This window comes from Daktulosphaira vitifoliae, unplaced genomic scaffold (assembly GCF_025091365.1).
Source record: "Daktulosphaira vitifoliae isolate Bord-2020 unplaced genomic scaffold, ASM2509136v1 Scaffold_1, whole genome shotgun sequence".
Lineage (NCBI taxonomy): Eukaryota > Metazoa > Arthropoda > Insecta > Hemiptera > Phylloxeridae > Daktulosphaira > Daktulosphaira vitifoliae.
In genome coordinates this window covers 60,708,780-60,733,458 of record NW_026099572.1, presented here as the reverse complement: position 1 = coordinate 60,733,458, position 24,679 = coordinate 60,708,780, and the positions used below count along the sequence as shown (strand labels likewise).

Sequence of the window (24,679 nt, the reverse complement as noted above, 5' to 3'; positions counted from 1 at the left end):
CCCACAGCAATGAGCAGGATAACCTACACATAATATTATGTATAATCAAATAAAAATTAATTTTTATTTTAAACTAAATTTCTGCTAATACCTTAACTATTGATTAAAAGTTAATAAAGACATTGTAAATGGACAAGTTTATCGTTCTTTTAAGATATAAATATTTAATTATTATTTGTATACTTTTATTGCAAATTTTCTGATTAAGGCCAGTCACCATCTTCCCTTAAATAAAAAACTTAAAACGCAATAAATAAAACTTTGTTTTATTTTATTTTTTCAACATATATTTTTCGACTTATATTTTATTAAACAATAAAATTTGGAATACGTTATAATATTAAATATTATAAAATGTTTTATTTATTCTTGTATCGTATTTAAATCCAAGATTGTTGTAATATTTTACAATATATTTGTTAGCATTATTGCAAAATATTTCTTGTATAAGAACAGGTACATAATTAATATCTAAATCTTTTTCATCAATTATTTTTTCAATGTCTTCAAAGTTTTTGTCATCATCAATTTCGACACTGCCTGAATCTTCATTACTATCGAGTTGTAAATCAAATACAAATGAACATTTTTTTTTATTCCAATCATATATTTTGTCATTTATTTTTTCATATAAGTCTTTTATATTATCCCTGATTTTTGAAATATCTTCTTCATTTATTGTGACATCCTTATCAATCATAGAAGGATGAGCTGCAATATATTTTTTGAAAGTATTTTCAATTTTCTCAATTTTTTGCACATTCGAAAATATAATTATTGACAGATGTTTTCATGTAATCTCTGAGAAAATAGCGATAATAAAAATACATTTAATTTAAAAATTAGATTTAAATATCATTACATTTTTTCTTTTTTTAGAGAACAGTTTGATAATTATAACGCTTTTCTGTACTGGTTGCAATACTGCATTTCAATAATACTGTCAGTAATTAAACAATAAGATATAATAAATGTGTCAATTTTTTTTTATCATATAGCAACATACATATTTAACTATTCAAAATAATAATTATCGAAATAATAAAATGACTAATAAGGATTTATCTAATTTAATTTTTTTTATTTTTATAATATAATGGATATTTTTTGAATCAGATATTTAATGTTTTTCTAGTACACTATTATATAGAAGCATAAAAATTGAAATGAAACTCTACCCTTCATAGACACATAATATTTTTTTCTAAAATATCCATATTTTTTTTGGTTTTTCCTTGTATCAACTTCAGATTTTCATATTACAACCCAATTTTTTTTTATACCATTAGATTTAGTTAAATGAAAAAACATTATTATTTCATTTAATTCTAAACGCTATATGGCTCTCTAGAGTCTAGGGTATAATACGAATAAATATACATGATCATAAGGGACTCTAAATGTTAGCCAACGGGCTCCTATAATAACGGTTGGCCTGTATGACTGATAATAATCAACACAGAAGAAACAAATGACTTAAACAAATATATACCCAGATATAAAATAAAAGATATTGATATTCTTACAATTATTATTTGTATATATTATAAAATAATATGGTTATCTTGTTCAGTTTATAATTAATAAATAAATTGGCGTCCCCTAATATAAATGTGGGTACAATTAATAAATTAAACTATAAATAAATTTACATACAGTAGTATAATAAGATTTAACTCGTTTAATCTACAGATTTGACTGACTTCACTGTGATAGCTTCCAACTTTTTAATATAACGGTCTAACAATCACGGACTAAAACCGGTGTCCAGTTTTCGTTAATAATTTGAACTTCAATAAGACCTCAACTTTTAGCTCAGTCTTTCACGGCTCTACGCAATAGGCCGGAGAACAGCAATATTGTTACACAAAAACAACACGCGTACGTCGATTACGTAACGGTATCACGATACAATATAGCGTAAAGAAACATTAGCATATGTCAACCATAGCAGCTATGGTTGACATATGCTGACTAGCTGCTAGTCAGCCGACAGACAGCTTGACCATGAAAATTATCTGACCGGTGTTGTCAAAAGCCGCATTATACACTTTCGCGATCCAATATTACCACCACTACCTCCGTGTTCAACCGATACACGCTATCAATACCGACTGATACGGAGATAACACGTACTGTTTTGAACACTAACGTTATAGGGTCGTAAATCGATAAGCATTACCAATATGTAGTAATGCTTAATTACTGTTGTAAAAGTACAAGCATATTTCTAAGTTGTTGAAAAAATATCTGTATGACGTAATCTATAATCCTGTGATCAAAATGTTTTATTACTATCAGTTTAAGCCAAGATGTTCCAGAATAATTAAATTTAAGTTGTTACCATTATTTATTACCATTATCAGATCGTCGATTGTCAATAATGATCTATTTTGCATCAGTCACATGGTTGCATATAACCGATTGGAAAATATGCTTTTAATTGAAAAGTTGTGTATTTTTCATAACTAGAAATTATTATGCTGACAAAATTTACAAATTTCAAATATATAAATTTTGATATTTTTTTTCTAGCACTGCCATTATTTTTTCAAAAATGAACATATAAAATGGTCAATTTTTTCAACTTAACTTTTGAAAATGTTCCGGAAATACTGCGTCCTTTAAAAGTATGTTAAAATAAAGTTTATGTTACGTGCTATAAATTAAAAACAAAAATTGTCTCGGCGATTTATCTTCTACGTACAAATACAAATAATTTTTTATATGTAAACACATTACGTATTTTTCTTACATTTGATATATATTTTTATGTAAATCTGACCCTTTACTTGCCTACGGGGAAGATTCAAAATAGCAATTTTTTCACGAAATTTTAACTTTTGCTTTTGGAATGAACCAATATCTTTAAATAAACATATTTAAAGATTTGCATTTGGGCGTTTCTTAAAATAGTGATTTTAATCACCATCAGATATCATCTATACATGTCCTAGCTATGCTAAGTGCACACTATGCTACGACCTCACTATGCTACCGTTGTTTTTTAGTGTTGTAATGTGATTACTTAAAATACAAACAACAAAAGAACATTGTGCACAACTTGATCGTTGAAAAAATTTCCCTCGTTCCATATAAATAAGGGTAATCCATAAAAAAATTTATAAATTTTAACATTTTTCTAAGGATTGAGTTAATATATAGCTCCCAATCATCTCTTTATATAATAATATAATCAGAACATAGAATAAAAATCATTTTAATAAATAATTTAACACTTCTGAAATTATTAACCTTAATAATCCTTGAATAAAAATTATTTTGAAAATCTGACCTTTTTCCCTGTCACAGGTGAGGTTGCAAAATGACAACTTTTCAACAAAAAATTACTTTTTCATCTTAACCTTTGAAATTGTTCCAGATACTGACACTTTTATATATATCTTAAATTAAATAGTACATAATTGATTTTAACATGAAAAAAAAAAACAATTTCGAACTTTATTTTGTTTTTATGGTGAAAACGGCTACACTATTCAACAATAGTATATTTTTGAATAGTAATTAATAATCATTTTTACTAAGAATAAACTTCACCGTTTCCTTTAATTATTGATAAAATATTAATAAAGATATTGTAAATGGATAAGTTTATCTTTCTTTTAAGATATAAATTAATATTTAATTAAAAATTATAATTTCCATTTATTTTATTTTCTCAAAATACATTTATTGAAATTTTATCTTAAAAGTAATTCTAAGTATATTTAAATATTTTTACATTTTTAATTATTATAAAATATTAAGATAATGATAACGTTTATAAACAATGATATATCATAAATGTGTCAACTTTTTTTTTTCAATTAGCAACATACACATTTGACTATACAAAATAAAAATAATCTACTAAAGAATGTGGCTGAAAAAAAGTTCTCTGAGTTTCTTCTATTGGATTTTAATAATTATAATAATATTTTTTTGTATCAGAGAGGATTTACTTTTTTCTAGTAAAGTATTATAAAGAAGCGTCAAAATTGAATAAGAAACCCTAACTTTCATAGACACATTATATTGTTTTCTAAAATATCCATAATTTTTTTTATAAAATAAAATTTTCTGAATAGTCACCTTTATGGCGCAATTCTATTATGCTGTTATTTTTATAAAATACGTATTATGCTTGTATTACACATTTATAATTTATTTATTATACACCTAAAAATAATATACACCATTTTTACATAACTCTTCGAGAGGACGGAGCCAATAAATATTATATTTTATGTCTATAAATTTGCGTACAATATAGTTATGAAAATAAAGCACACGCAAATTTCTTGAAAAAATCTGGTACTTGTTTTTTTTTTTTTGCTTAATTTTAGTTTATTAGTACGCTGACACTGCAAGGTTCAAGACACCTAAAAATAAAAATAAATGATAATTATCTTTATCTATAATAAATCCACCACAGTTGGATCGCTGCAAAGTGGGGCACGTGGCATAATTGGGTCCAGTATAGATTTAATCTGACAGTGATTAAAATCATTATTATAAAAAAAGCTTCGATGCAAATCTGTAGATAGTGTTTAATATTAAACAATTGTTGGATTATTCCAAAAGCATCATAATCTCTTTTTTCCTTATTTATATCTTGATTACATGTTTTATGATTTATAAGTGTAATATATGAATAAATATATATTAAAACAAATATAGTAAAAAACTGATATTTAATAATTAAGTACTGAAATTTTTACGAAGAATTTAAAAAAATTACAAAGTAGTTATTACTTTTATGGCACACGTATATATAAAAGTTGAAGGTTGTTGAAATATATATACAAAATAATAGGTAAATACCTCGCGTATCTAAAAAAAAAAAATTACATTGATTTGGTCTTAATAAATATAATTATTAAAATCCAAAAAGAAGAAACTCAGTGTACACTTTTTCAGACACTTTTTTAATTAGATTATTTTTATTTTGAATAGTTAAATGTGTATGTTGCTAAATGAAAAAAAAAGTTGACACATTTATAATATATTATTGTTTAATTACTGACAATCATTACTAATGTAGCACTGCAATCAGTAGTGAAAAGCGTTATAATTATCAAAATGTTGTTTCATAAAAGTAAAAACTGTAGTAATATTTATTTTTACTTTTAAAATTAAATTTATTTGAATTTTTGCTATTTTCTATGCAATTAATTTAAGTTTGTGTGCCTCATTTAATCATCGTTATAATATTATTTTAGAATTTGTCGCAACTATTCTTTAAAATATATTTTATTATACATAATATAAACATTAACATATTTTTGAGTTTAATGTATCATTGATGTTGATTTTTCAGATAATGACGTCAAACAGAGTAATTGTATAAAAAAGATTGCATGCAATAACAATTTTGTAAAAAAAGTTATATAAATTACTTGATATTTTCTATTATTTTATCAAAGTTTCGTCTAATAACAATATAATAATGAAAATGCTCACTAGTATTTTATTATTTACAGTTTTAATGTGTGAATCTCAACTTACATCATGCGATCATTCTAAAGTTAACAATATACTAAATTCATTCATTAAAAAATGTTTTGCGTATAAAAGTTTAAAATATTTTCAATTAAGTAAATTTACAGTTCTCAAAGATTACAAGGCACTCGTTAATACTCCGTCAGAAACGTTTGTTAATTATGTTAATGATAAATTATTTACAGTGACAAAAGTATTAAGTTGTGATTATGTCTTATACTTGTTGTATAATGCAAACATCCTTGTTTCTTATTTCGAAATTTGTATAAAAATAAATGAGGAACAAAATAAAGAGGCTGCAATAAAATGTTTTGATAGTCTGAAGACATGTAATACTAAAGTAAATAAGGTAATTACTTACTTTATAAGTGCGTTGGATTATTTAACTAACCTGACGAATAATGACTTGAAAACATTTATAAATGATTATACAGCCACATTGAAAATGTTTGAGATTTTTGAACTATTTACAATCAACTTAAATGCAGATAATCTTTCTTTGATTTCTGAGAATGTCATACTAAATGAAGAAAATATTGAAAAATTAGATACAACCGTTAAAGACAATCAAACCATATATAATAATTTTGCTAATAAATACTGTGATAATATTTTAGATGGATTACCTGATTATGAATTACATAAATTAAAATCATCATTTGAGTATATATATGGTCAACATTTTTTTAGTAAATGTAATAACGATCCTGCTCTTATGCATACAAAATATATGGAATTCCTTAAGGAAATTATTGCTAAATATTATAGCAAACTTGGATTTAAATACGATACAGATACTAATAAAACTCTTTATAATAATTAATATCATATTGTATTCCAAATTTTAAAGATAAAGCAAATATATTTCAATAAATGTATTTTGAGAAAATAAAATGATTGGAAATATTAATTTTGATTTAAATATTGTTTATATTTTAAAAGAAAGATAAACTTATACATTAAAAGATAAGGTGACGTTTATTTTTATTAAAAATTATTATTTATTACTATTCAAAAATATACTATTATTGAATTAAATTAAAAATTGTTAATTTTAATAATTGAGTATAATATATAAAGTAATTTGATTAGCGATTTTGTAATAAAAAATGTAGAATGTTTAATATTTTTGTACCAATTTTATTATTTTTATAAAATACCTCTTGTATTATTTGGTATAATAAGCGTAATACACATATTTAATACAATATTATATATATATATATATATATATATATATTGTATGATACAATTTACATCACTGCATATAATACATCATATTTAACAATTTACAAAAGTATGACACTTTTTTTGATTATTTCATTATTATTCATAAAGCATGTTTAACGTCCTTTGTAGAAGCTATTGTTTGTATCAGAGATGATAGGAAATCTACATGGCCCAGTGCAATGGAATCGATCTACAGTACTTCTAATGAGACACAACGCGTCACTTAATCAGCTATTAAATCGATTGTATTGAATTAACGCTTTCTGTTTTATGATTCTCAAGTTAAAGATTTAATTTTTACATTCTTTAGTTAACTCGAATATATTGTTAATATTCTATAAATTAATAGTGACTACTAACTAAAAAATGGGGGGGGGGGAGGTAAAACTTTTTTTTGTAGAACCATAATTTATAGAAAAATTATGAATATAATAGTAAATGTTTACAATTTAAAGGGTATCATACTCTCATATCTCTTTCGATTTGATTCTGACTATTGGTAATTAATGCCTTTTATTAATAAAGTAAGTTGATAATTGTTAATTATTTAATTTTTTTTGAATTATGATGAAAGTAATAAACGATACTAGTTAATATTGTTTATAATAACATCGTTAACATAAATTATCAAGAATACCTTTGTGTAATGTAAAGTTTTTTCGAGATGATAATATTTAATTTTTTTTAAACAAATGATGACAACATTGTTGCATTATTACTAATGTAAATTCATTTGAAAAACAATCTAACAAAATATATTTTTAAGTGGACGAGAAAAAACTAGAACAATTGTTCAATATTAACAAAAACGGCAAGTATTTTAAGTGCGTGATTAATAGAAAAATTGACTTAAAAACAGCCAAAAAATTGATTTATATTTTTCAATAATTTTTCTAATATATCACTTTTTAATTATAATTTAATGACATCAATATTTATTTATATTGAAATAAATTTTATTATAAATTTATAAATCATTATCGTGGCGCACTCTATAATTTAATGTTTTTTTATTATATATCAATGTTTAAAGTTATTTTGTTTTCGTGAATTCCTTATTTGTTTGTTGGTGCCACATTACAGATTTTTTAAGTAAATGGTGAAAATCCCCCCAAAAATTATGATTTTTGCAATCAGTAAATGTCTACATATTTTAAACTTCTCTAAACACAAGTTATTGATTTAATAATTGATATATAAAGTAATTTGATTAGCGATTTTGTGATAATAAATGTAGAATGTTTAATATTTAAAGGGTATCATACTCTCATGTCTCTTTCGATTTGATTCTGACTATTGGTAATTATTGCCTTTTAGTAATGAAGTTAGTTGACAATTGTAAATTATTTCATTTTTTTTTAATTATGATGAAAGTAATAAACGATACTAGTTAATATTGTTTATAATAACATCGATAACATAAATTATCAAATATACCTACGTGTAATGTAAAGTTTTTTCGAGATGATAATATTTAATTTTTTTTAAACAAATGATGACAACATTGTTGCATTATTACTAATGTAAATTCATTTGAATAACAAAATATATTTTTAAGTGGACGAGAAAAAACTAGAACAATTGTTCAATATTAACAAAAACGGCAAGTATTTTAAGTGCGTGGTTAATAGAAAAATTTACTTAATAACAGCCAAAAAATTGATTTATTTTAGCTTCGATGCGAAGCTGAGAAGGTATTGGTTTTACTATGATGTGTTTTTTTTTGTGTCTGTTACCACTTTTTCTCAGCTCTCACCGAACGGATTTCTTTCAACGATACGTCAAAAGATCACATATCGTATCTAGTCGAAGACATTACCCTTAAAAATTGAAAAAATTTCCCTCATTTCACGCAAATAGGGGAAATATCCAAAAAAATTACAAATTTAAAAATCGCTAATTTTCGAAATTTTTTCAATTTTTTTTACTAAAAACTGCCGTAACTTTTTTAAAAATGAACATATCAATATAATTTTTTTTTATATAGATGCTTGATGTCTTTACCTATCATTTGGTATATTTTTTTTGTAAATTTGACACTTAACCTGCCCACAGGGGGGGATTTAAAATGACAACTTTTTTGCAAAAAATTGACTTTTTTCAACTTAACTTTTGAAAATGTTCCGGGAGGTCTGACACTTTTATATATATCTTAAATTAAAGCTAATGTAATATACTTTAATTTGAAAAAAAAAAATGACCTCTGGACTTGTCTTCATGGCGAAAATGGCTACCGAATGCTATTTTCGTGTGTAAAATTCTCGATTTTATTATTTATATTATATTTAACTTTATAATGCTATAACTTATTGAAAAGTTTATGGATCCACACAATTTGTTTATGAGAAATAGTATTTTTTAATAAACCCTTTTTCATTCGACATACTTTATCTTAATGGAGATATTAATAAGGAACCAGCAGATCAAGTAGCTTTTGGAATAAAACACCAATTTTTTTAAAATTAAACACTATCTAAAGATTTGCATCGAAGCATTTATTTTTGATAGTGATTTTAATCACTGTCAGATATCATTATACTTGATCCAACTATGCCACGTCATCACTGTGCCGTGACCCCCCTGTACTGGGTTTTTTTTCAATAATTTTTCTATAATATCACTTTTTAATTATAATTTAATGACATCAATATTTATTTATATTGAAATAAATTTTATTACAAATTTATAAATCATTATCATGGCGCCCTCTATAATTTAATGTTTTTTTATTATATATCAATGTTTAAAGTTATTTTGTTTTCATAAATTCCTTTTAAGTAAATTTAAAGATTTTTTAAGTAAATGGAGAAAATCCCCCCAAAAAATTATGATTTTTGCAATCGGTAAATGTCTACATATTTTAAACTTCTCTAAACACAAGTTATTGATCTAATTATTATATATTTATGGTTAAGAATTACAATCATAAGCAGTTATAATCTTATGAGTATAATTTTTACTGAAATAAAAATTTAAATATATCATTATTTAACATTTTTTTTTTTGTTATCTTTATAAAATAATTACGGAATAAACTACTGAACTTTAGTACTGAATAATCTCATTAAATAAATAGGTTATTGGTAATTAGTTTATATTAGCCGTTACAAACAATCGTTTGATTATCAGCTTTAATTTTTTCTTTTGCAGTTAGGACTATCACTACATTGCTTTTATTATTATAGTTGGCTTGTATTTTGGTTCATTATTTTTTTTAAAACTAATATTACTGTTTAAAATATTAACTACGACTATATATCAATATTTAATTTTAAAATAAATGTAAATCAAATAAAGATCAAAAGAATTTCTTCCGTTATTTTCATTTATTACATTTGCCATCTGTATCATGGGGCTCGTATATCACTAATCGAAGTGTTTACCGTTAAAATGATACGGTCCCGCTTCGCATCGTGTTACATGGAGCCTTGTGCCACCTTTATCAGCCGTCGGTCTACTACGTGTACCATATGGTAGTTTGACTGACCAGCACCGCGTGCCAATAGCCACGGCACTAAGTCCAGCAGCAAGTGACGCACGTCCGACAACGACCCGCCGTAAATATACCTTGAAGTGACTTCGTGACACCGCTCTACGCGGATCGCTCTAAAAATACCGCTCTACACGGTTCGCTTTAAAAAGCCCGCTCGACGCATCTATTCACCGTCCACTACGATGTCGACACTTCGTTTACGCTACACCTTATTAGCTCTGTAATATTCTTATTGTAGTTGTCATTATCTAGTTATGTACACTTGGGATTACTTTTTTGTTGTTGCAATAAATATTTGTCACTTCCGGTGCAACTCGGTGACGCCTACCTTATTACGTATCAACTAAACTCTAACAAAAATGTATGTGTTATTACTAATAACTATTATTATGATTCAATTTGGACACTATGTATCATCTATAAACAACTGAACATTTTTAGCTTCGATGCGAATTACGTAGATTGCTTTATTCAAAAAAAATTATTTTAAAAAAAAGGGTACGTACGCTCTGTAGTGTTTATTTTTGTGACTCTGAAAAAAACAACCTCGTATAACTTAAAAGAGTAGTCTCCGGGTATTAGTTTGAGAAGAGTTGTGGCTGCATCTTTTAGAAAAACTGACCGGTAGCCTTTTAGGGGTATGAAGTTTAGTATGAACCATGAAAATTCAACTAATATCAATATTATACTAATTTTGTTAATCCATGTTTAGACGTGGGTATACATGGCCTGAGTCCGAATACTCGACAATTAGTGTGAACTGTCAATGGAAGTAACTGGTAGCACTAAGGAAGAAGAGCTCTCTCACTGGTTGGTTTCCAAGGAAGACTATGTCCAAATTCCCAACTAGGAATACGGTTGCGGATAGGCTTTGTAGTGGCTATGACAGGAGTGTTATGGAATATCAAAGCTAATTCATTCTCGTGACATTACTATCACAATTGTTGACCTGTATATATGTATTTAAACATTTATTGGCTTATTTAGAGGTTTAATTAAAACAAGTTTTACAGTGATTTTTTTTTTGGTGAACTTATCTATATAACGTCATAATAGTAATAATAATAGTTGTGATTTAAATTATAAAATATTCATAATTATATATAATATATTGTATATAAATATTTGTTAATCCTTAGTAAAATATATGTTTCTTTAAGTTTCATAATGAAAACAAACATTTATTTACAATAATATTAAATCCGTAAATTGCACGAAAAATAATTTATTACTTGAGTACTTAAATGCATTTTTGATAATTATCAATTATGATTCGATTCTAGTTCAGGTGAGTTATCTTGCTAAAATTTTATCCAACTGCAGAAAAAGAGGTTGCACCAGGAGGAATTATTATTCTAAAATAATATTTTTTTTATATTTACTTATTTCTTATCTACTTAAAAAATTTTTAGTTATGGTGACTTAACTTACATTGGATTGTAGCAGCATTGGATGCTACCAACAGTTTGACCATTACATGACGATGGACCATCTGCTAATGTATAGTTTTCATAAGGTGGACATATGAAGTTTGGATTGTCCTTACAAAGTGCAACTTCGCAAAAACTATAAACATAGCTAATTATTGCAAATATAACAAAAACAAAAATTGTTAATTTCATTATTTTACTTCAAAGTAAAATTATATAGTAAAATGAATTATTGCTATTCAATATAGATAAAATAAAGACTAATGAGCCAGAATTCTTTTTATATATACTAATTACTGATGTGTTATAATCGAATTTCTATGGTGGGAAATTTTTTCATGTAATCTGTAACTTTGTAATATATTTAATGATAAAATTTATTAGACTTTCTTATTGAATAATATACCTGTTTTTATGTCCAATATTTAAAATCATGTGTTCGGAGAATAAACGTTTTGGATCGGACATGCGCCAACAATTTTCAAAAATTGTTGGTGCATGTCTGATTTTATTATTATATGAAGTTAACAATTATTTATTGCGCTTAAAACTTTTTTTTTTTATGAAAAACTTACAATTATCTGTTATTATCCCTTTTTATCTGTTAGAATGATCTGTTGCTAGATAAGGCAACAAGAGAGAATAAATATAATTAAAATCGAATTATATAAATATTTTATTTAATTTTTGTTGCCTTTCTTTGTAGACATGGTTTTTGATACATTCATATTTTTGCTCATGTTTAACTTAATTTTCTTTTTTAACAATTAAATTAAACTTTCCTTTTAATTTTAACTGTAAAACGTATTTTATTGTGCGAGTAGCTTAAGTACTCGCGTATATTTTATCCCTGTTCCTTAATCTAGACACGGGCTATGGTATGTTTTACATATCAACCACTTACAAGTTTAAATATCATAGTTGTGGTTGATAAGCCACAAGGTGTTATAATCATATGAATATATAACGACCTATTAACTTCAAATTAAATTCCACCTATGGTATGGTAATCATATCTGATAAGTGTGACACCTCGCCTAGGTGGTGGCGACCCTTTCTACTATGGCTAGTCGTTATGCGAGTGGAAAACTACGTTGTTGTTGCATACAGTAACACATAAATGTGTTAACTACAGTTGATACCCATATAAAGCAAAAAAAAAAAAAATGTTTTATATGAGTTTTATTTTGTAAGTAATTAAATGTGTTGTATTTTCCATTTATTAGAAAGTTACACGAAGAATAAGAAAATACGACTTCCTTATTTAGAATGTATTTTATATTTTATTTATTAAATAATAATAAATATAAAACATGATGGTGAAGCTAGAATAAAATGCAAGGGTTTATAAATTCTCTATAAAATCAGATCATCTTAATAACTAGACATAATTTTGTCAATGGAATTAAGATACTTTTTTACATATAAATCCATAAGCATCACACTGGTTTATAAAGTATTTATTTACATCAAAGATATACTTTTCTCAGTATTTTTTTTTTTGCATTAATCCAACGAAACCCAACTATAGCTATGTGATGTGTAGGCCTTTGGTCATAGAGAGCCCTCTTACTTGAATAACGTATGTATTAAAACAGTAAATCAGCAATTTACCCCTACATAGAAGAGGTGGTGATGATGAAACTCATCATAAGGTGATCATTATTATGATATTAAAGTAAATAAATAAATATGTAAAATATTATACTATTTCATAAGAATTGAGTTATTTTTTAATTTTAGAGAAAATATTTATACGTTAGAAATAATATTTGATCAAATTCTTTTTTGATTATTCAGTCACACTACCGCGTTTGTTAATAGACATTTTTTGTTAATGTGTAATCGTTATTGTATAAAACATGTATACACATAATCTATTACATATATTTGTATACAAATATTTAGAAATCGAGAGTTTAAAATTAATTATTATGATATTAAAGTGAAATTACTTAAGTGATGAAGAAAAGAGTTAGTATACGGGGATATGTGTCCAATGATTTGCTGACCCCCCTATGAAAATATGTGATTTTTCCTCATAAATGAGCATAAAATCGTTGATAAAGTCACAGTGTCATCAAGAACCATCAGCTCTAAAAAAAAGACTCTACTCTATGAATAATATGGCAACCGAACCTGTAAGAAAACAGCGCTACATTTATATCGCACCAACACCGCCAGCCGAGATGATTGACTCTAGCAGTTACACTATTGCGTTCAGCGACAGAAAATTTTTGCAAGTGGGCCTGAATCCAAAGGATGACTTCAATGTTACGGTATGCATTATTACTCCTTCACGATATATTAGTATGTCAGCAGATTATTTAAATATTATTTACGGCATGAGGGATGAAATATCATTATTTCTACAATCACCTCCGGTAAAAGGAGAGAACATTATGTTATACCAAAATGTCGATTTTAATATAACCAAAGTATTGTACCGTGATACCATGCATTTAGTATTAGAATCCAGAATAGTGGATGGGTGTCCAGTGTTATTGAATAACGAAAACATTAATAGACTTATGGACTTACAGTGTACTATTAACAGTGCAATATCAAGAAAAATAAAAACACGTTTACTATTAAGCCATCAAATAGACCGCATTATACAATACGCCGACGGTAAATATTATTTCTACGAAATTATAAAAAAAAAATATAATTAGTTGTTACTTTTAAAGCAAACATGTATAAAAATTGAAGGGCTTGATACAAAACTTTCGGAACATAATTTGTTGTTATTTAAGAATAAATGATATACAAGGAATTTTCATAGATTCTGCAATTAAATTCATTCCATTACCACTAATTTTTGATTATTATAATAATAGATGTGTTTTTTAGCATCGATGCGAAACTGAGAATGTATTAATTTTACTATAATTTGTTTTTTTTGTGTCTGTTACCACTTTTTCTCAGCTTTCACCGAACCGATTTCTTTCAACAATACGTCAAAAGATCACAAATAGTATATATTCGATAACATTACCCTAAAAATAGAAAAAATTTCCCTCGTCCCTGTAAATGGGGAAAATCTCTAAAAAAAAAAATACAAATTTCAAAATTGGTAATTTTTGACATTTCCTTGATTTTTTTAAATTAAAACTGCCATAACTTTTTGAAAAATTTAAGGTCCAATACAATTTTTTTTTTATAGTTACATGAGTCTTTAACTGCACTCAGAGAGGGATTCAAAATGATTTTCAAAAAACTTTTTCAACTATACTTTTGAAAATGTTTCAGAAATACTGACACTTTTATATATATATATATATATATATCTTAAATTAAAGTTAGTGTAATATACTTTATTATGGAAAAAGTAATATTAAAAATAACCAGAGCAAAATGTAATTTTTAAATTTTTTTTTGGTCATTTAAAGTGGTTTTTTGTGAAAGCTTATAATAATAAAAAAAATGATTTATTATCATAACTTTTAGCTCAACTTGCAAGTTTGAAATAGACATCAATAGAAAATTCTAGGAGAATTAAAAAAATAATATTGTTAACATTAATATGCAGTCAGGATTTTTTATAATTACTATTTACAGTAAAATTGTTGAAAATCTCAATATTTTTTAGCTTCGATGCGAAGCTGAGAAGGTATTAACTTTACCATAATGGGTTTATTATTTTATTTTATTTTATTTTTTTGTCTGTCACTTCTTTTTCTCAGCTCTCACTGGACTGATTTTTCTCAACGATACGTCAAAAGATCACAAATCGTATTTAGTTGAAGACATTACCCTCAAAAATTAAAAATTTTTCTCTCGTTCGTTATAAATGGTGATAATCCCCAAAAAAATTACGATTTTTAAAATTTTCTTTTCACTTTCAATCACTTTTTTTTTTCTTAGATTTTCCAAAATTTATTGAAAAATGAATGATGCAAAATAAGTTTTTTTATATTGAAATCTCAGATATTTTCCTTACATTTGATATAATTTTTTTGATAATCGGACTCTTTATCTACCCACAGGGGTGGTAATTATATTATTATATTATGTTAATATATCACATACACTATACATTTTTATTCACTTAATATTTTTTGTTACAATTTATTATTTTTAAGAAGGTAGCTGATATTTTATATTAATTGCTTATAATTTATGAATAATTATAAATTTTTATGTTCAAGAAAGTGATAATGGAGTAATGGCACCTACTAAAAATTTATTATTATTTTCTGTTTTATTGTTTTTATTTTGTGTCTATTATTTTTCTAATATTTTCATTGAACTTTTAATTGAACAATAACACATAGCCAAGTTAAATTATTTCTAATCATCTATTTTTATTAATTAAAATTTATAATTGTTTCGGCGTACGTTATCGTATAGTTATTTTTTTTAGTATTATTGTGATAAGCTAACGATCTGTTTTGCTCAGCGGAGAAAAACCAGTCTCCTAATAAATGCCTCACTATGCACATATAGCAAAAATTCGTTTTTATTAATTTATAGTTAAGCGACCTAAGTAGCCTTCTTCTCGTAAAAAGATAAATACAGTCCACATTCGTAACAATAATAACACTATACATTTTAATTAATAAACCTTTTGCCGTTTTATATTATATTATATTCATATATCACGGACACACCTTCGAATAATATACTTAACAACTAATAATTCTATGTAAAATTATAATCACTTCAGTACGAGAAAGTGATAATGTCGTATACACCGGTATACTTTTACACTAAAATTAACTTTTAACTATGGAGTTTTAAAACGTTATTAAATACATTTTCAAAACATAATCTTTCACAGAGGTTAGCTCCAGCACAAACCCTGAAGAAACTCCGTGTACTACTACCGGTTATAACTACCAACACCAGGAAAAACAGAGCGTTTATGCTAAGTTCGACTAGCAAGTCCAAAAGCAGATACAAAAGAGAACCCAAAAGGCTGACTCAACGGAATTCTTTAACTCTGTGAAGTGAAGAAGGAATATTAAAATTACTCATGGAAAAACTCAATAAAAATTAATTGTATTCTCATAATACAGATCAAATAAATTAACGATAATAACGTTTCACAAAATAATTAAAAGAGAATAAATCGTCATTACATAATTAACCAAAAGATAAAAAGGATTAAAAAAATAGCCTTTAACTCTAGAACAATTAATTATTCAAAAATTTATCACAAAGTACCTCCGGTGGTCGCTGACACAATCCCCTCTTTACATATATCTACCACTTTTATACTAGTGACCAAATTGTAAAATAACATACATACGTAGCATTAAAAAAATAAGCAATAATTAAATACATGACCAATAACTTTTTTTTTTTACCCATATAACAATAATGTGATTATGGTGCCTATTAAGAATTTACTATAATTTATTGTTGTGTCATATAATTTTTTTAACATTTTTATTTAATTTTTGTATTTTTTTATGATAATTTAATCCCAAAATATAATTGATTATATGTTTGTGAAATAGAAATGTTATTACTACTGATATATTAGGAGATTAAAGTATTAATAAAATATTACATAACATATCACTTTATTTTACTTTTATTTTTATAAAGATAAATTTGTCATTTTTTTGTTGCTACAAATATATTTGGGTATCATCGCCCACAGCAAAGAGCAGGTTAACCTACACATAATATTATGTATAATCAATTATAAATTAATTTTTACTTTAAACTAAATTTCTCTTAATACCTTAACTATTGATTAAAAGTTAATAAAGACATTGTAAATGGACAAGTTTATCATTCTTTTAAGATATAAATATTTAATTATTATTTGTATACTTTTATTGCAAATTTTCTGATTAAGGCCAGTCACCATCTTCCCTTAAATAAAAAACTTAAAACGCAATAAATAAAACTTTGTTTTATTTTATTTTTTCAACATATATTTTTCGACTTATATTTTATTAAACAATAAAATTTGGAATACGTTATAATATTAAATATTATAAAATGTTTTATTTATTCTTGTATCGTATTTAAATCCAAGATTGTTGTAATATTTTGCAATATATTTGTTAGCATTATTGCAAAATATTTCTTGTATAAGAACAGGTACATAATTAATATCTAAATCTTTTTCATCAATTATTTTTTCAATGTCTTCAAAGTTTTTGTCNTAAATGTTTTCAAACCTTTTGTCATCATCAATTTCGATACTGCCTAAATCTTCATTACTATCGAGTTGTAAATCAAATACAAATGAACATTTTTTTTTATTCCAATCATATATTTTGTAATTTATTTTTTCATTTAAGTCTTTTATATTATCTCTGATTTTTGAAATATCTTCTTCATTTATTGTGACATCCTTATCAATCATAGAAGGATGAGCTGCAATATATTTTTTGAAAGTATTTTCAATTTTCTCAATTTTTTGCACATTCGAAAATATAATTATTGACAGATGTTTTCANAATTCGAAAATATAATCATTGACAGATGTTTTCATGTAATCTCTCAGAAAATAGCGATAATAAAAATACATTTAATTTAAAAATTAGATTTAAATATCATTACATTTTTTCTTTTTTTAGAGAACAGTTTGATAATTATAACGCTTTTCTGTACTGGTTGCAATACTGCATTTCAATAATACTGTCAGTAATTAAACAATAAGATATAATAAATGTGTCAATTTTTTTTTATCATATAGCAATATACATATTTAACTATTCAAAATAATAATTATCGAAATAATAAAATGGCTGATAAGGATTTATCTAATTTCATTTTTTTTAGTTTTATAATATAATTGATATTTTTTGAATCAGATATTTAATTTTTTTCTAGTACACTATTATAGAGAAGCATAAAAATTGAAATGAAACTCTACTCTTCATAGACACATAATATATTTTTCTAAAATATCCATATTTTTTTTGGTTTTTACTTGTATCAACTTCAGATTTTCATATTACAACCCAATTTTTTTTATACCATTAGATTTAGTTAAATGAAAAAACATTATTATTTCATTTAATTCTAAACGCTATATGGCTCTCTAGAGNAACTACCACTTTTATACTAGTGACCAAATTGTAAAATAACATACATACGTAACATTAAAAAAATAAACAATAATTAAATACATGACCAATAACTTTTTTTTTTTTTACCCATATAACAATAATGTGATTATGGTGCCTATTAAGAATTTACTATAATTTATTGTTGTGTCATATAATTTTTTTAACATTTTTATTTAATTTTTGTATTTTTTTATGATAATTTAATCCCAAAATATAATTGATTATATGTTTGTGAAATAGAAATGTTATTACTACTGATATATTAGGAGATTAAAGTATTAATAAAATATTACATAACATATCACTTTATTTTACTTTTATTTTTATAAAGATAAATTTGTCATTTTTTTGTTGCTACAAATATATTTGGGTATCATCGCCCACAGCAATGAGCAGGATAACCTACACATAATATTATGTATAATCAATTAAAAATTAATTTTTATTTTAAACTAAATTTCTGCTAATNGTTATTCTTCCAATTATTATTTGTATATATTATAAAATAATATGGTTACCTTATTCAGTTTATAATTAATAAATAAATTGGCGTCCCCTAATATAAATGTGGGTACAATTAATAAATTAAACTATAAATAAATTAACATACAGTAACATAATAGGATTTAACTCGTTTAATCTACAGATTTGACTGACTTCACTGTGATAGCTTCCAACTTTTTAATATAACGGTCTAACAATCACGGACTACAACCGGTGTCAAGTTTTCGTTAATAATTTGAACTTCAATAAGACCTCAACTTTTAGCTCAGTCTTTCACGGCTCTACGCAATAGGCCGGAGAACAGCAATATTGTAACACAAAAACAACACGCGTACGTCGATTACGTAACGGTATCACGATACAATATAGCGCAAAGAAACATTAGCATATGTCAACCATAGCAGCTATGGTTGACATATGCTGACTAGCTGCTAGTCAGCCGACAGACAGCTTGACCATGAAAATTATCTGACCGGTGTTGTCAAAAGCCGCATTATACACTTTCGCGATCCAATATTACCACCACTACCTCCGTGANTTGCGATCAAATATTACCACCACTACCTCCGTGATCAACCGATACACGCTATCAATACCGACTGATACGGAGATAACACGTACTGTTTTGAACACTAACGTTATAGGGTCGTAAATCGATAAGCATTACCAATATGTAGTAATGCTTAATTACTGTTGTAAAAGTACAAGCATATTTCTAANATGGTGAAAACGGCTACCGAATGCTATTTTTGTGTGAACCAGATCAAAATGTTTTATTACTATCAGTTTAAGCCAAGATGAAAGGGCTACTAGGCTCACAAGGCCTTAACTGGTAAAAGAACACAAACAAATTTTCATTTGAGATAAACAACAATAATTATATTCTGATAAAACAATGAATGATTTATTTTTCTTATAATGAAAGATGAATGTCAATAAAAAAATATATTATTATAACATTAAACTATACATAATCTTAACATTTATATTTAATTTCTCAAGGAATATATTAAATGACTTAAATCTCAATTCACACAAATTATAAATGTATATAAATATAGATATAATATATTATTATAACTTGCCAATAGAAAAGAACAAGTTATTTACATCAATAAATACTTATGCATAAGTGGATGAGGAACAAATTTATGGTTTGACTTCTTTTATTTAGTTTAGCAATTTTTACTTGAGATGATGTTGCTCTTAGGTACACATATCCTGACAAATGAGCAATCACAATTGGCTGAGAACAAAATATCCACAAAAGGATTATTCAGAAGAACATATTTCTCCCATTAACACATGAAGTTCCATAACCATAAAAAAACAATCAGTCTTTTTTATCACAAAATAGACAACATGAAATGTGATAGCTTTACACAGTGTCGCCTTATTCTGCGGCGCGAACACAAGATGTTTCAGAATAATTAAATTTAAGTTGTTACCATTATTTATTACCATTATCAGATCGTCGATTATCAATAATGATCTAATTTGCATCAGTCACATGGTTGCATATAACCGATTGGAAAATATGCTTTTAATTGAAAAGTTGTGTATTTTTCATAACTAGAAATTATTATGCTGACAAAATTTACAAATTTCAAATATATAAATTTTGATATTTTTTTTCTAGCACTGCCATTATTTTTTCAAAAATGAACATATAAAATGGTCAATTTTTTCAACTTAACTTTTGAAAATGTGAAATACTGCGTCCTTTAAAAGTATGTTAAAATAAAGTCTATGTTACGTACTATAAATTAAAAACAAAAATTGTCTCGGCGATTTATCTTCTACGTACAAATACAAATAATTTTTTATATGTAAACACATTACGTATTTTTCTTACATTTGATATATATTTTTATGTAAATCTGACCCTTTACTTGCCTACGGGGAAGATTCAAAATAGCAATTTTTTCACGAAATTTTAACTTTTGCTTTTGGAATGAACCAATATCTTTAAATAAACATATTTAAAGATTTGCATTTGGGCGTTTCTTAAAATAGTGATTTTAATCACCATCAGATATCATCTATACATGTCCTAGCTATGCTAAGTGCACACTGTGCTACGACCTCACTATGCTACCGTTGTTTTTTATTGTTGAAATGTGATTACTTAAAATACAAACAACAAAAGAACATTATGCACAACTTGATCATTGAAAAAATTTCCCTCGTTCCATATAAATAAGGGTAATCCATAAAAAAATTTGTAAATTTTAACATTTTTCAAAGGATTGAGTTAATATATAGCTCCCAATCATCTCTTTATATAATAATATAATCAGGACATAGAATAAAAATCATTTTAATAAATAATTTAACACTTCTGAAATTATTAACCTTAATAATCCTTGAATAAAAATTTTTTTGAAAATCTGACCTTTTTCCCTGTCACAGGTGATGTTGCAAAATGGCAACTTTTCAACAAAAAATTACTTTTTCATCTTAACCTTTGAAATTGTTCCAGATACTGTCATTTTTATATATATCTTANGGAAATACTGCGTCCTTTAAAAGTATGTTAAAATAAAGTCTATGTTACGTACTATAAATTAAAAACAAAAATTGTCTCGGCGATTTATCTTCTACGTACAAATACAAATAATTTTTTATATGTAAACACATTACGTATTTTTCTTACATTTGATATATATTTTTATGTAAATCTGACCCTTTACTTGCCTACGGGGAAGATTCAAAATAGCAATTTTTTCACGAAATTTAAACTTTTGCTTTTGGAATGAACCAATATCTTTAAATAAACATATTTAAAGATTTGCATTTGGGCGTTTCTTAAAATAGTGATTTTAATCACCATCAGATATCATCTATACATGTCCTAGCTATGCTAAGTGCACACTATGCTACGACCTCACTATGCTACCGTTGTTTTTTATTGTTGAAATGTGATTACTTAAAATACAAACAACAAAAGAACATTATGCACAACTTGATCATTGAAAAAATTTCCCTCGTTCCATATAAATAAGGGTAATCCATAAAAAAATTTGTAAATTTTAACATTTTTCAAAGGATTGAGTTAATATATAGCTCCCAATCATCTCTTTATATAATAATATAATCAGGACATAGAATAAAAATCATTTTAATAAATAATTTAACACTTCTGAAATTATTAACCTTAATAATCCTCGAATAAAAATTTTTTTGAAAATCTGACCTTTTTCCCTGTCACAGGTGATGTTGCAAAGTGGCAACTTTTCAACAAAAAATTACTTTTTCATCTTAACCTTTGAAATTGTTCCAGATACTGTCATTTTTATATATATCTTAAATTATATTTTATGTCTATCAATTTGCGTACAATATAGTTATAAAAATAAAGCACACGCAAATTTCATGAAAAAATCTGGTACTTGTTTTTTTTTTGCTTTATTTTTAGTTTAATAGTACGCTGACACTGCAAGGTTCAAGACACCTAAAAATAAAAATAAATGATAATTATCTTTATCTATAATAAATCCACCACAGTTGGATCGCGGCAAAGTGGGCACGTGGCATAATTGGGTCCAGTATAGATTTAATCTGACAGTGATTAAAATCATTATTATAAAAAACGCTTCGATGCAAATCTGTAGATAGTGTTTAATATTAAAAAATTGTTGGATTATTCCAAAAGCATCATAATCTCTTTTTTCCTTATTTATATCTTGATTACATGTTTTATGATTTATAAGTGTAATATATGAATAAATATATATTAAAACAAATATAGTAAAAAAATGATGTTTAATAATTTAGTACTGAAGAATTTAAAAAAATTACAAAGTAGTTATTACTTTTATGGCACACGTATATATAAAAGTTGAAGGCCTTGATGAAATACTTAAAAATTATTTGTTATTTATAAATAAATTTACTGGTCTACTGTTATTTTTATCCCAGACCAAAATATACTTTTCTAAACTCATTTTCTCGCCGATTTCAAATCTGCAATTAGAATTTCGCATATGACCTAAATAATAACAAAATCCTTCTAATTAAAATAACAAATATTTATGTTTGTATATTAGGATTTATACGAGTAATCAATAAATATAATTTAATTAAAAATAAGATGCAAAAGTTCTACTTTCTATAGGCATTTTAAAATTTGTAACTACTCCTGTATAAAGGGAAATGTTCCAATTAAAAAAATATATATACAAACATATTAACATACAACAATATATTAACATATTTTTGAGTTTAACTTATCATTGATGTTGATTTTTCAGATAATGACGTCAAACAGAGTAATTGTATAAAAAAGACTGCATGCAATAACAATTTTGTAAAAAAAGTTATATAAATTACTTGATATTTTCTATTATTTTATCGAAGTTTCGTCTAATATAAATATAATAATGAAAATGCTCACTAGTATTATATTATTTATAGTATTAATGTGTGAATCTCAACTTACATCATGCGATCATTCTAAAGTTAACAATATACTAAATTCATTCATTAATAAATGTTTTGCGAATAAAAGTTTAAAATATTTTCAATTAAGTAAATTTACAGTTCTCAAAGATTACAATGCACTCGTTAATACTCCGTCAGAAACGTTTGTTAATTATGTTAATGATAAATTATTTACAGTGACAAAAGTATTAAGTTGTGATTATGTCTTTTACTTGTTGTATAATGCAAACATCCTTGGTTCTTTTATCGATATTTGTACAGAATTTAATAATAAACAAAATAAAGAGACTATAATAAAATGTTTAGAAAATCTTAAGACATGTACTACTGAAGTAAATAAGGTAATTACTTACTTTATAAGTGCATTGGATTATTTAACTAACCTGACGAATAATGACTTGAAAACATTTGTAAATGATTATACAACCACATTGAAAATGTTTGAGAATTTTGAACAATTTACACACGACTTTAATGCAGATAATCTTTCTTTGATTTCTGAGAATGTCATACTAAAAGAAGAAGATATTGAAAAATTAAACGCAATCGTTAAAGACAAACAAACCATATATAATGATTGGTCTGTTAAATACTGTGATAATATTTTAGATGGATTACCTGATGATGAAGTAGATAAATTAAATTTATCATATATATATATATATATATATGGTGAACATTTTTTTAGTAAATGTAATAACGATCCTGCTCATATGCATAAAATATATATGAGATTCCTTAATAAAATTATTGCAAAATATTATAGCAAACTTGGATTTAAATACGATACAGATACTAATAAAACTCTTTATAATAATTAATATCATATTGTATTCCAAATTTTAAAGATAAAGCAAATATATTTCAATAAATGTATTTTGAGAAAATAAAATAATTGGAAATATTAATTTTGAATTAAATATTGTTTATATTTTAAAAGAAAGATAAACTTATACATTAAAAGATAAGGTGACGTTTATTTTTAGTAAAATTTATTATTTATTACTATTCATTAATATACATTATTGAATTAAATTAAA

At 25.2% G+C, this 24,679-nt stretch overlaps 2 protein-coding genes and 2 long non-coding RNA genes across 8 annotated transcripts; 2 read left to right on the top strand and 2 right to left on the bottom strand.

Moving 5' to 3' along the window:
• Positions 1–308: 308 nt before the first annotated feature.
• LOC126894441 (uncharacterized) lies at positions 309–23,981 on the bottom strand. Of its 3 annotated transcripts, none has more exons than XM_050665486.1 (3): positions 23,852–23,981; positions 18,079–18,119; positions 309–759 (listed from the first exon to the last, which is right to left on the bottom strand). In XM_050665486.1, exons 1-3 carry the CDS (start codon positions 23,869–23,871, stop codon positions 341–343), a joined length of 480 nt encoding a protein of 159 aa, XP_050521443.1. In that variant the 5' UTR covers positions 23,872–23,981; the 3' UTR covers positions 309–340. The 3 variants fall into 3 exon arrangements, 2 of the variants coding, with proteins under 2 accessions (XP_050521443.1, XP_050521444.1); XM_050665487.1 differs by lacking the exon at positions 23,852–23,981 and adding an exon at positions 19,303–19,695; XR_007701398.1 differs by lacking the exon at positions 18,079–18,119 and having other exon boundaries at positions 309–801.
• LOC126894426 (uncharacterized) lies at positions 2,389–24,550 on the top strand. 3 transcript variants are annotated; one of them, XR_007701397.1, is made up of 3 exons: positions 2,389–2,450; positions 2,536–2,630; positions 5,321–6,186. XR_007701397.1 is itself a non-coding variant. In XM_050665460.1 (3 exons), exons 2-3 carry the CDS (start codon positions 5,450–5,452, stop codon positions 24,458–24,460), a joined length of 882 nt encoding a protein of 293 aa, XP_050521417.1. In that variant the 5' UTR covers positions 2,424–2,630; positions 5,321–5,449; the 3' UTR covers positions 24,461–24,550. The 3 variants fall into 3 exon arrangements, 2 of the variants coding, with proteins under 2 accessions (XP_050521417.1, XP_050521418.1); XM_050665460.1 differs by adding an exon at positions 23,981–24,550 and having other exon boundaries at positions 2,424–2,630; positions 5,321–5,851; XM_050665461.1 differs by having other exon boundaries at positions 2,438–2,630; positions 5,321–6,503.
• LOC126894452 (uncharacterized) lies at positions 9,896–11,780 on the top strand. The gene is made up of 2 exons (XR_007701407.1): positions 9,896–10,586; positions 10,667–11,780. It is a non-coding gene; the product is annotated as an uncharacterized LOC126894452 (long non-coding RNA).
• On the bottom strand, positions 11,300–12,700 carry LOC126894447 (uncharacterized). Its single transcript, XR_007701400.1, has 2 exons — positions 11,657–12,700; positions 11,300–11,580 (listed from the first exon to the last, which is right to left on the bottom strand). It is a non-coding gene; the product is annotated as an uncharacterized LOC126894447 (long non-coding RNA).
• Positions 24,551–24,679: the final 129 nt, after the last annotated feature.

What these genes read in the sequence shown, in the direction of transcription:
- LOC126894426 (XM_050665460.1), top strand. Translation starts at nt 5,450, where the DNA reads ATGAAAATGCTCACTAGTATTTTATTATTTACAGTTTTAATGTGTGAA. An exon ending in GTAATACTAAAGTAAATAAG is followed by an intron (nt 5,852 to 23,980) that starts GTAATTACTTAC and finishes GAAGTAAATAAG; the next exon opens with GTAATTACTTACTTTATAAG.
- LOC126894441 (XM_050665486.1), bottom strand. Translation starts at nt 23,871, where the DNA reads ATGTTTGCATTATACAACAA. An exon ending in ATGTTTGCATTATACAACAA is followed by an intron (nt 18,120 to 23,851) that starts GTAAAAGACATA and finishes CTATTTTCTGAG; the next exon opens with AGATTACATGAAAACATCTG.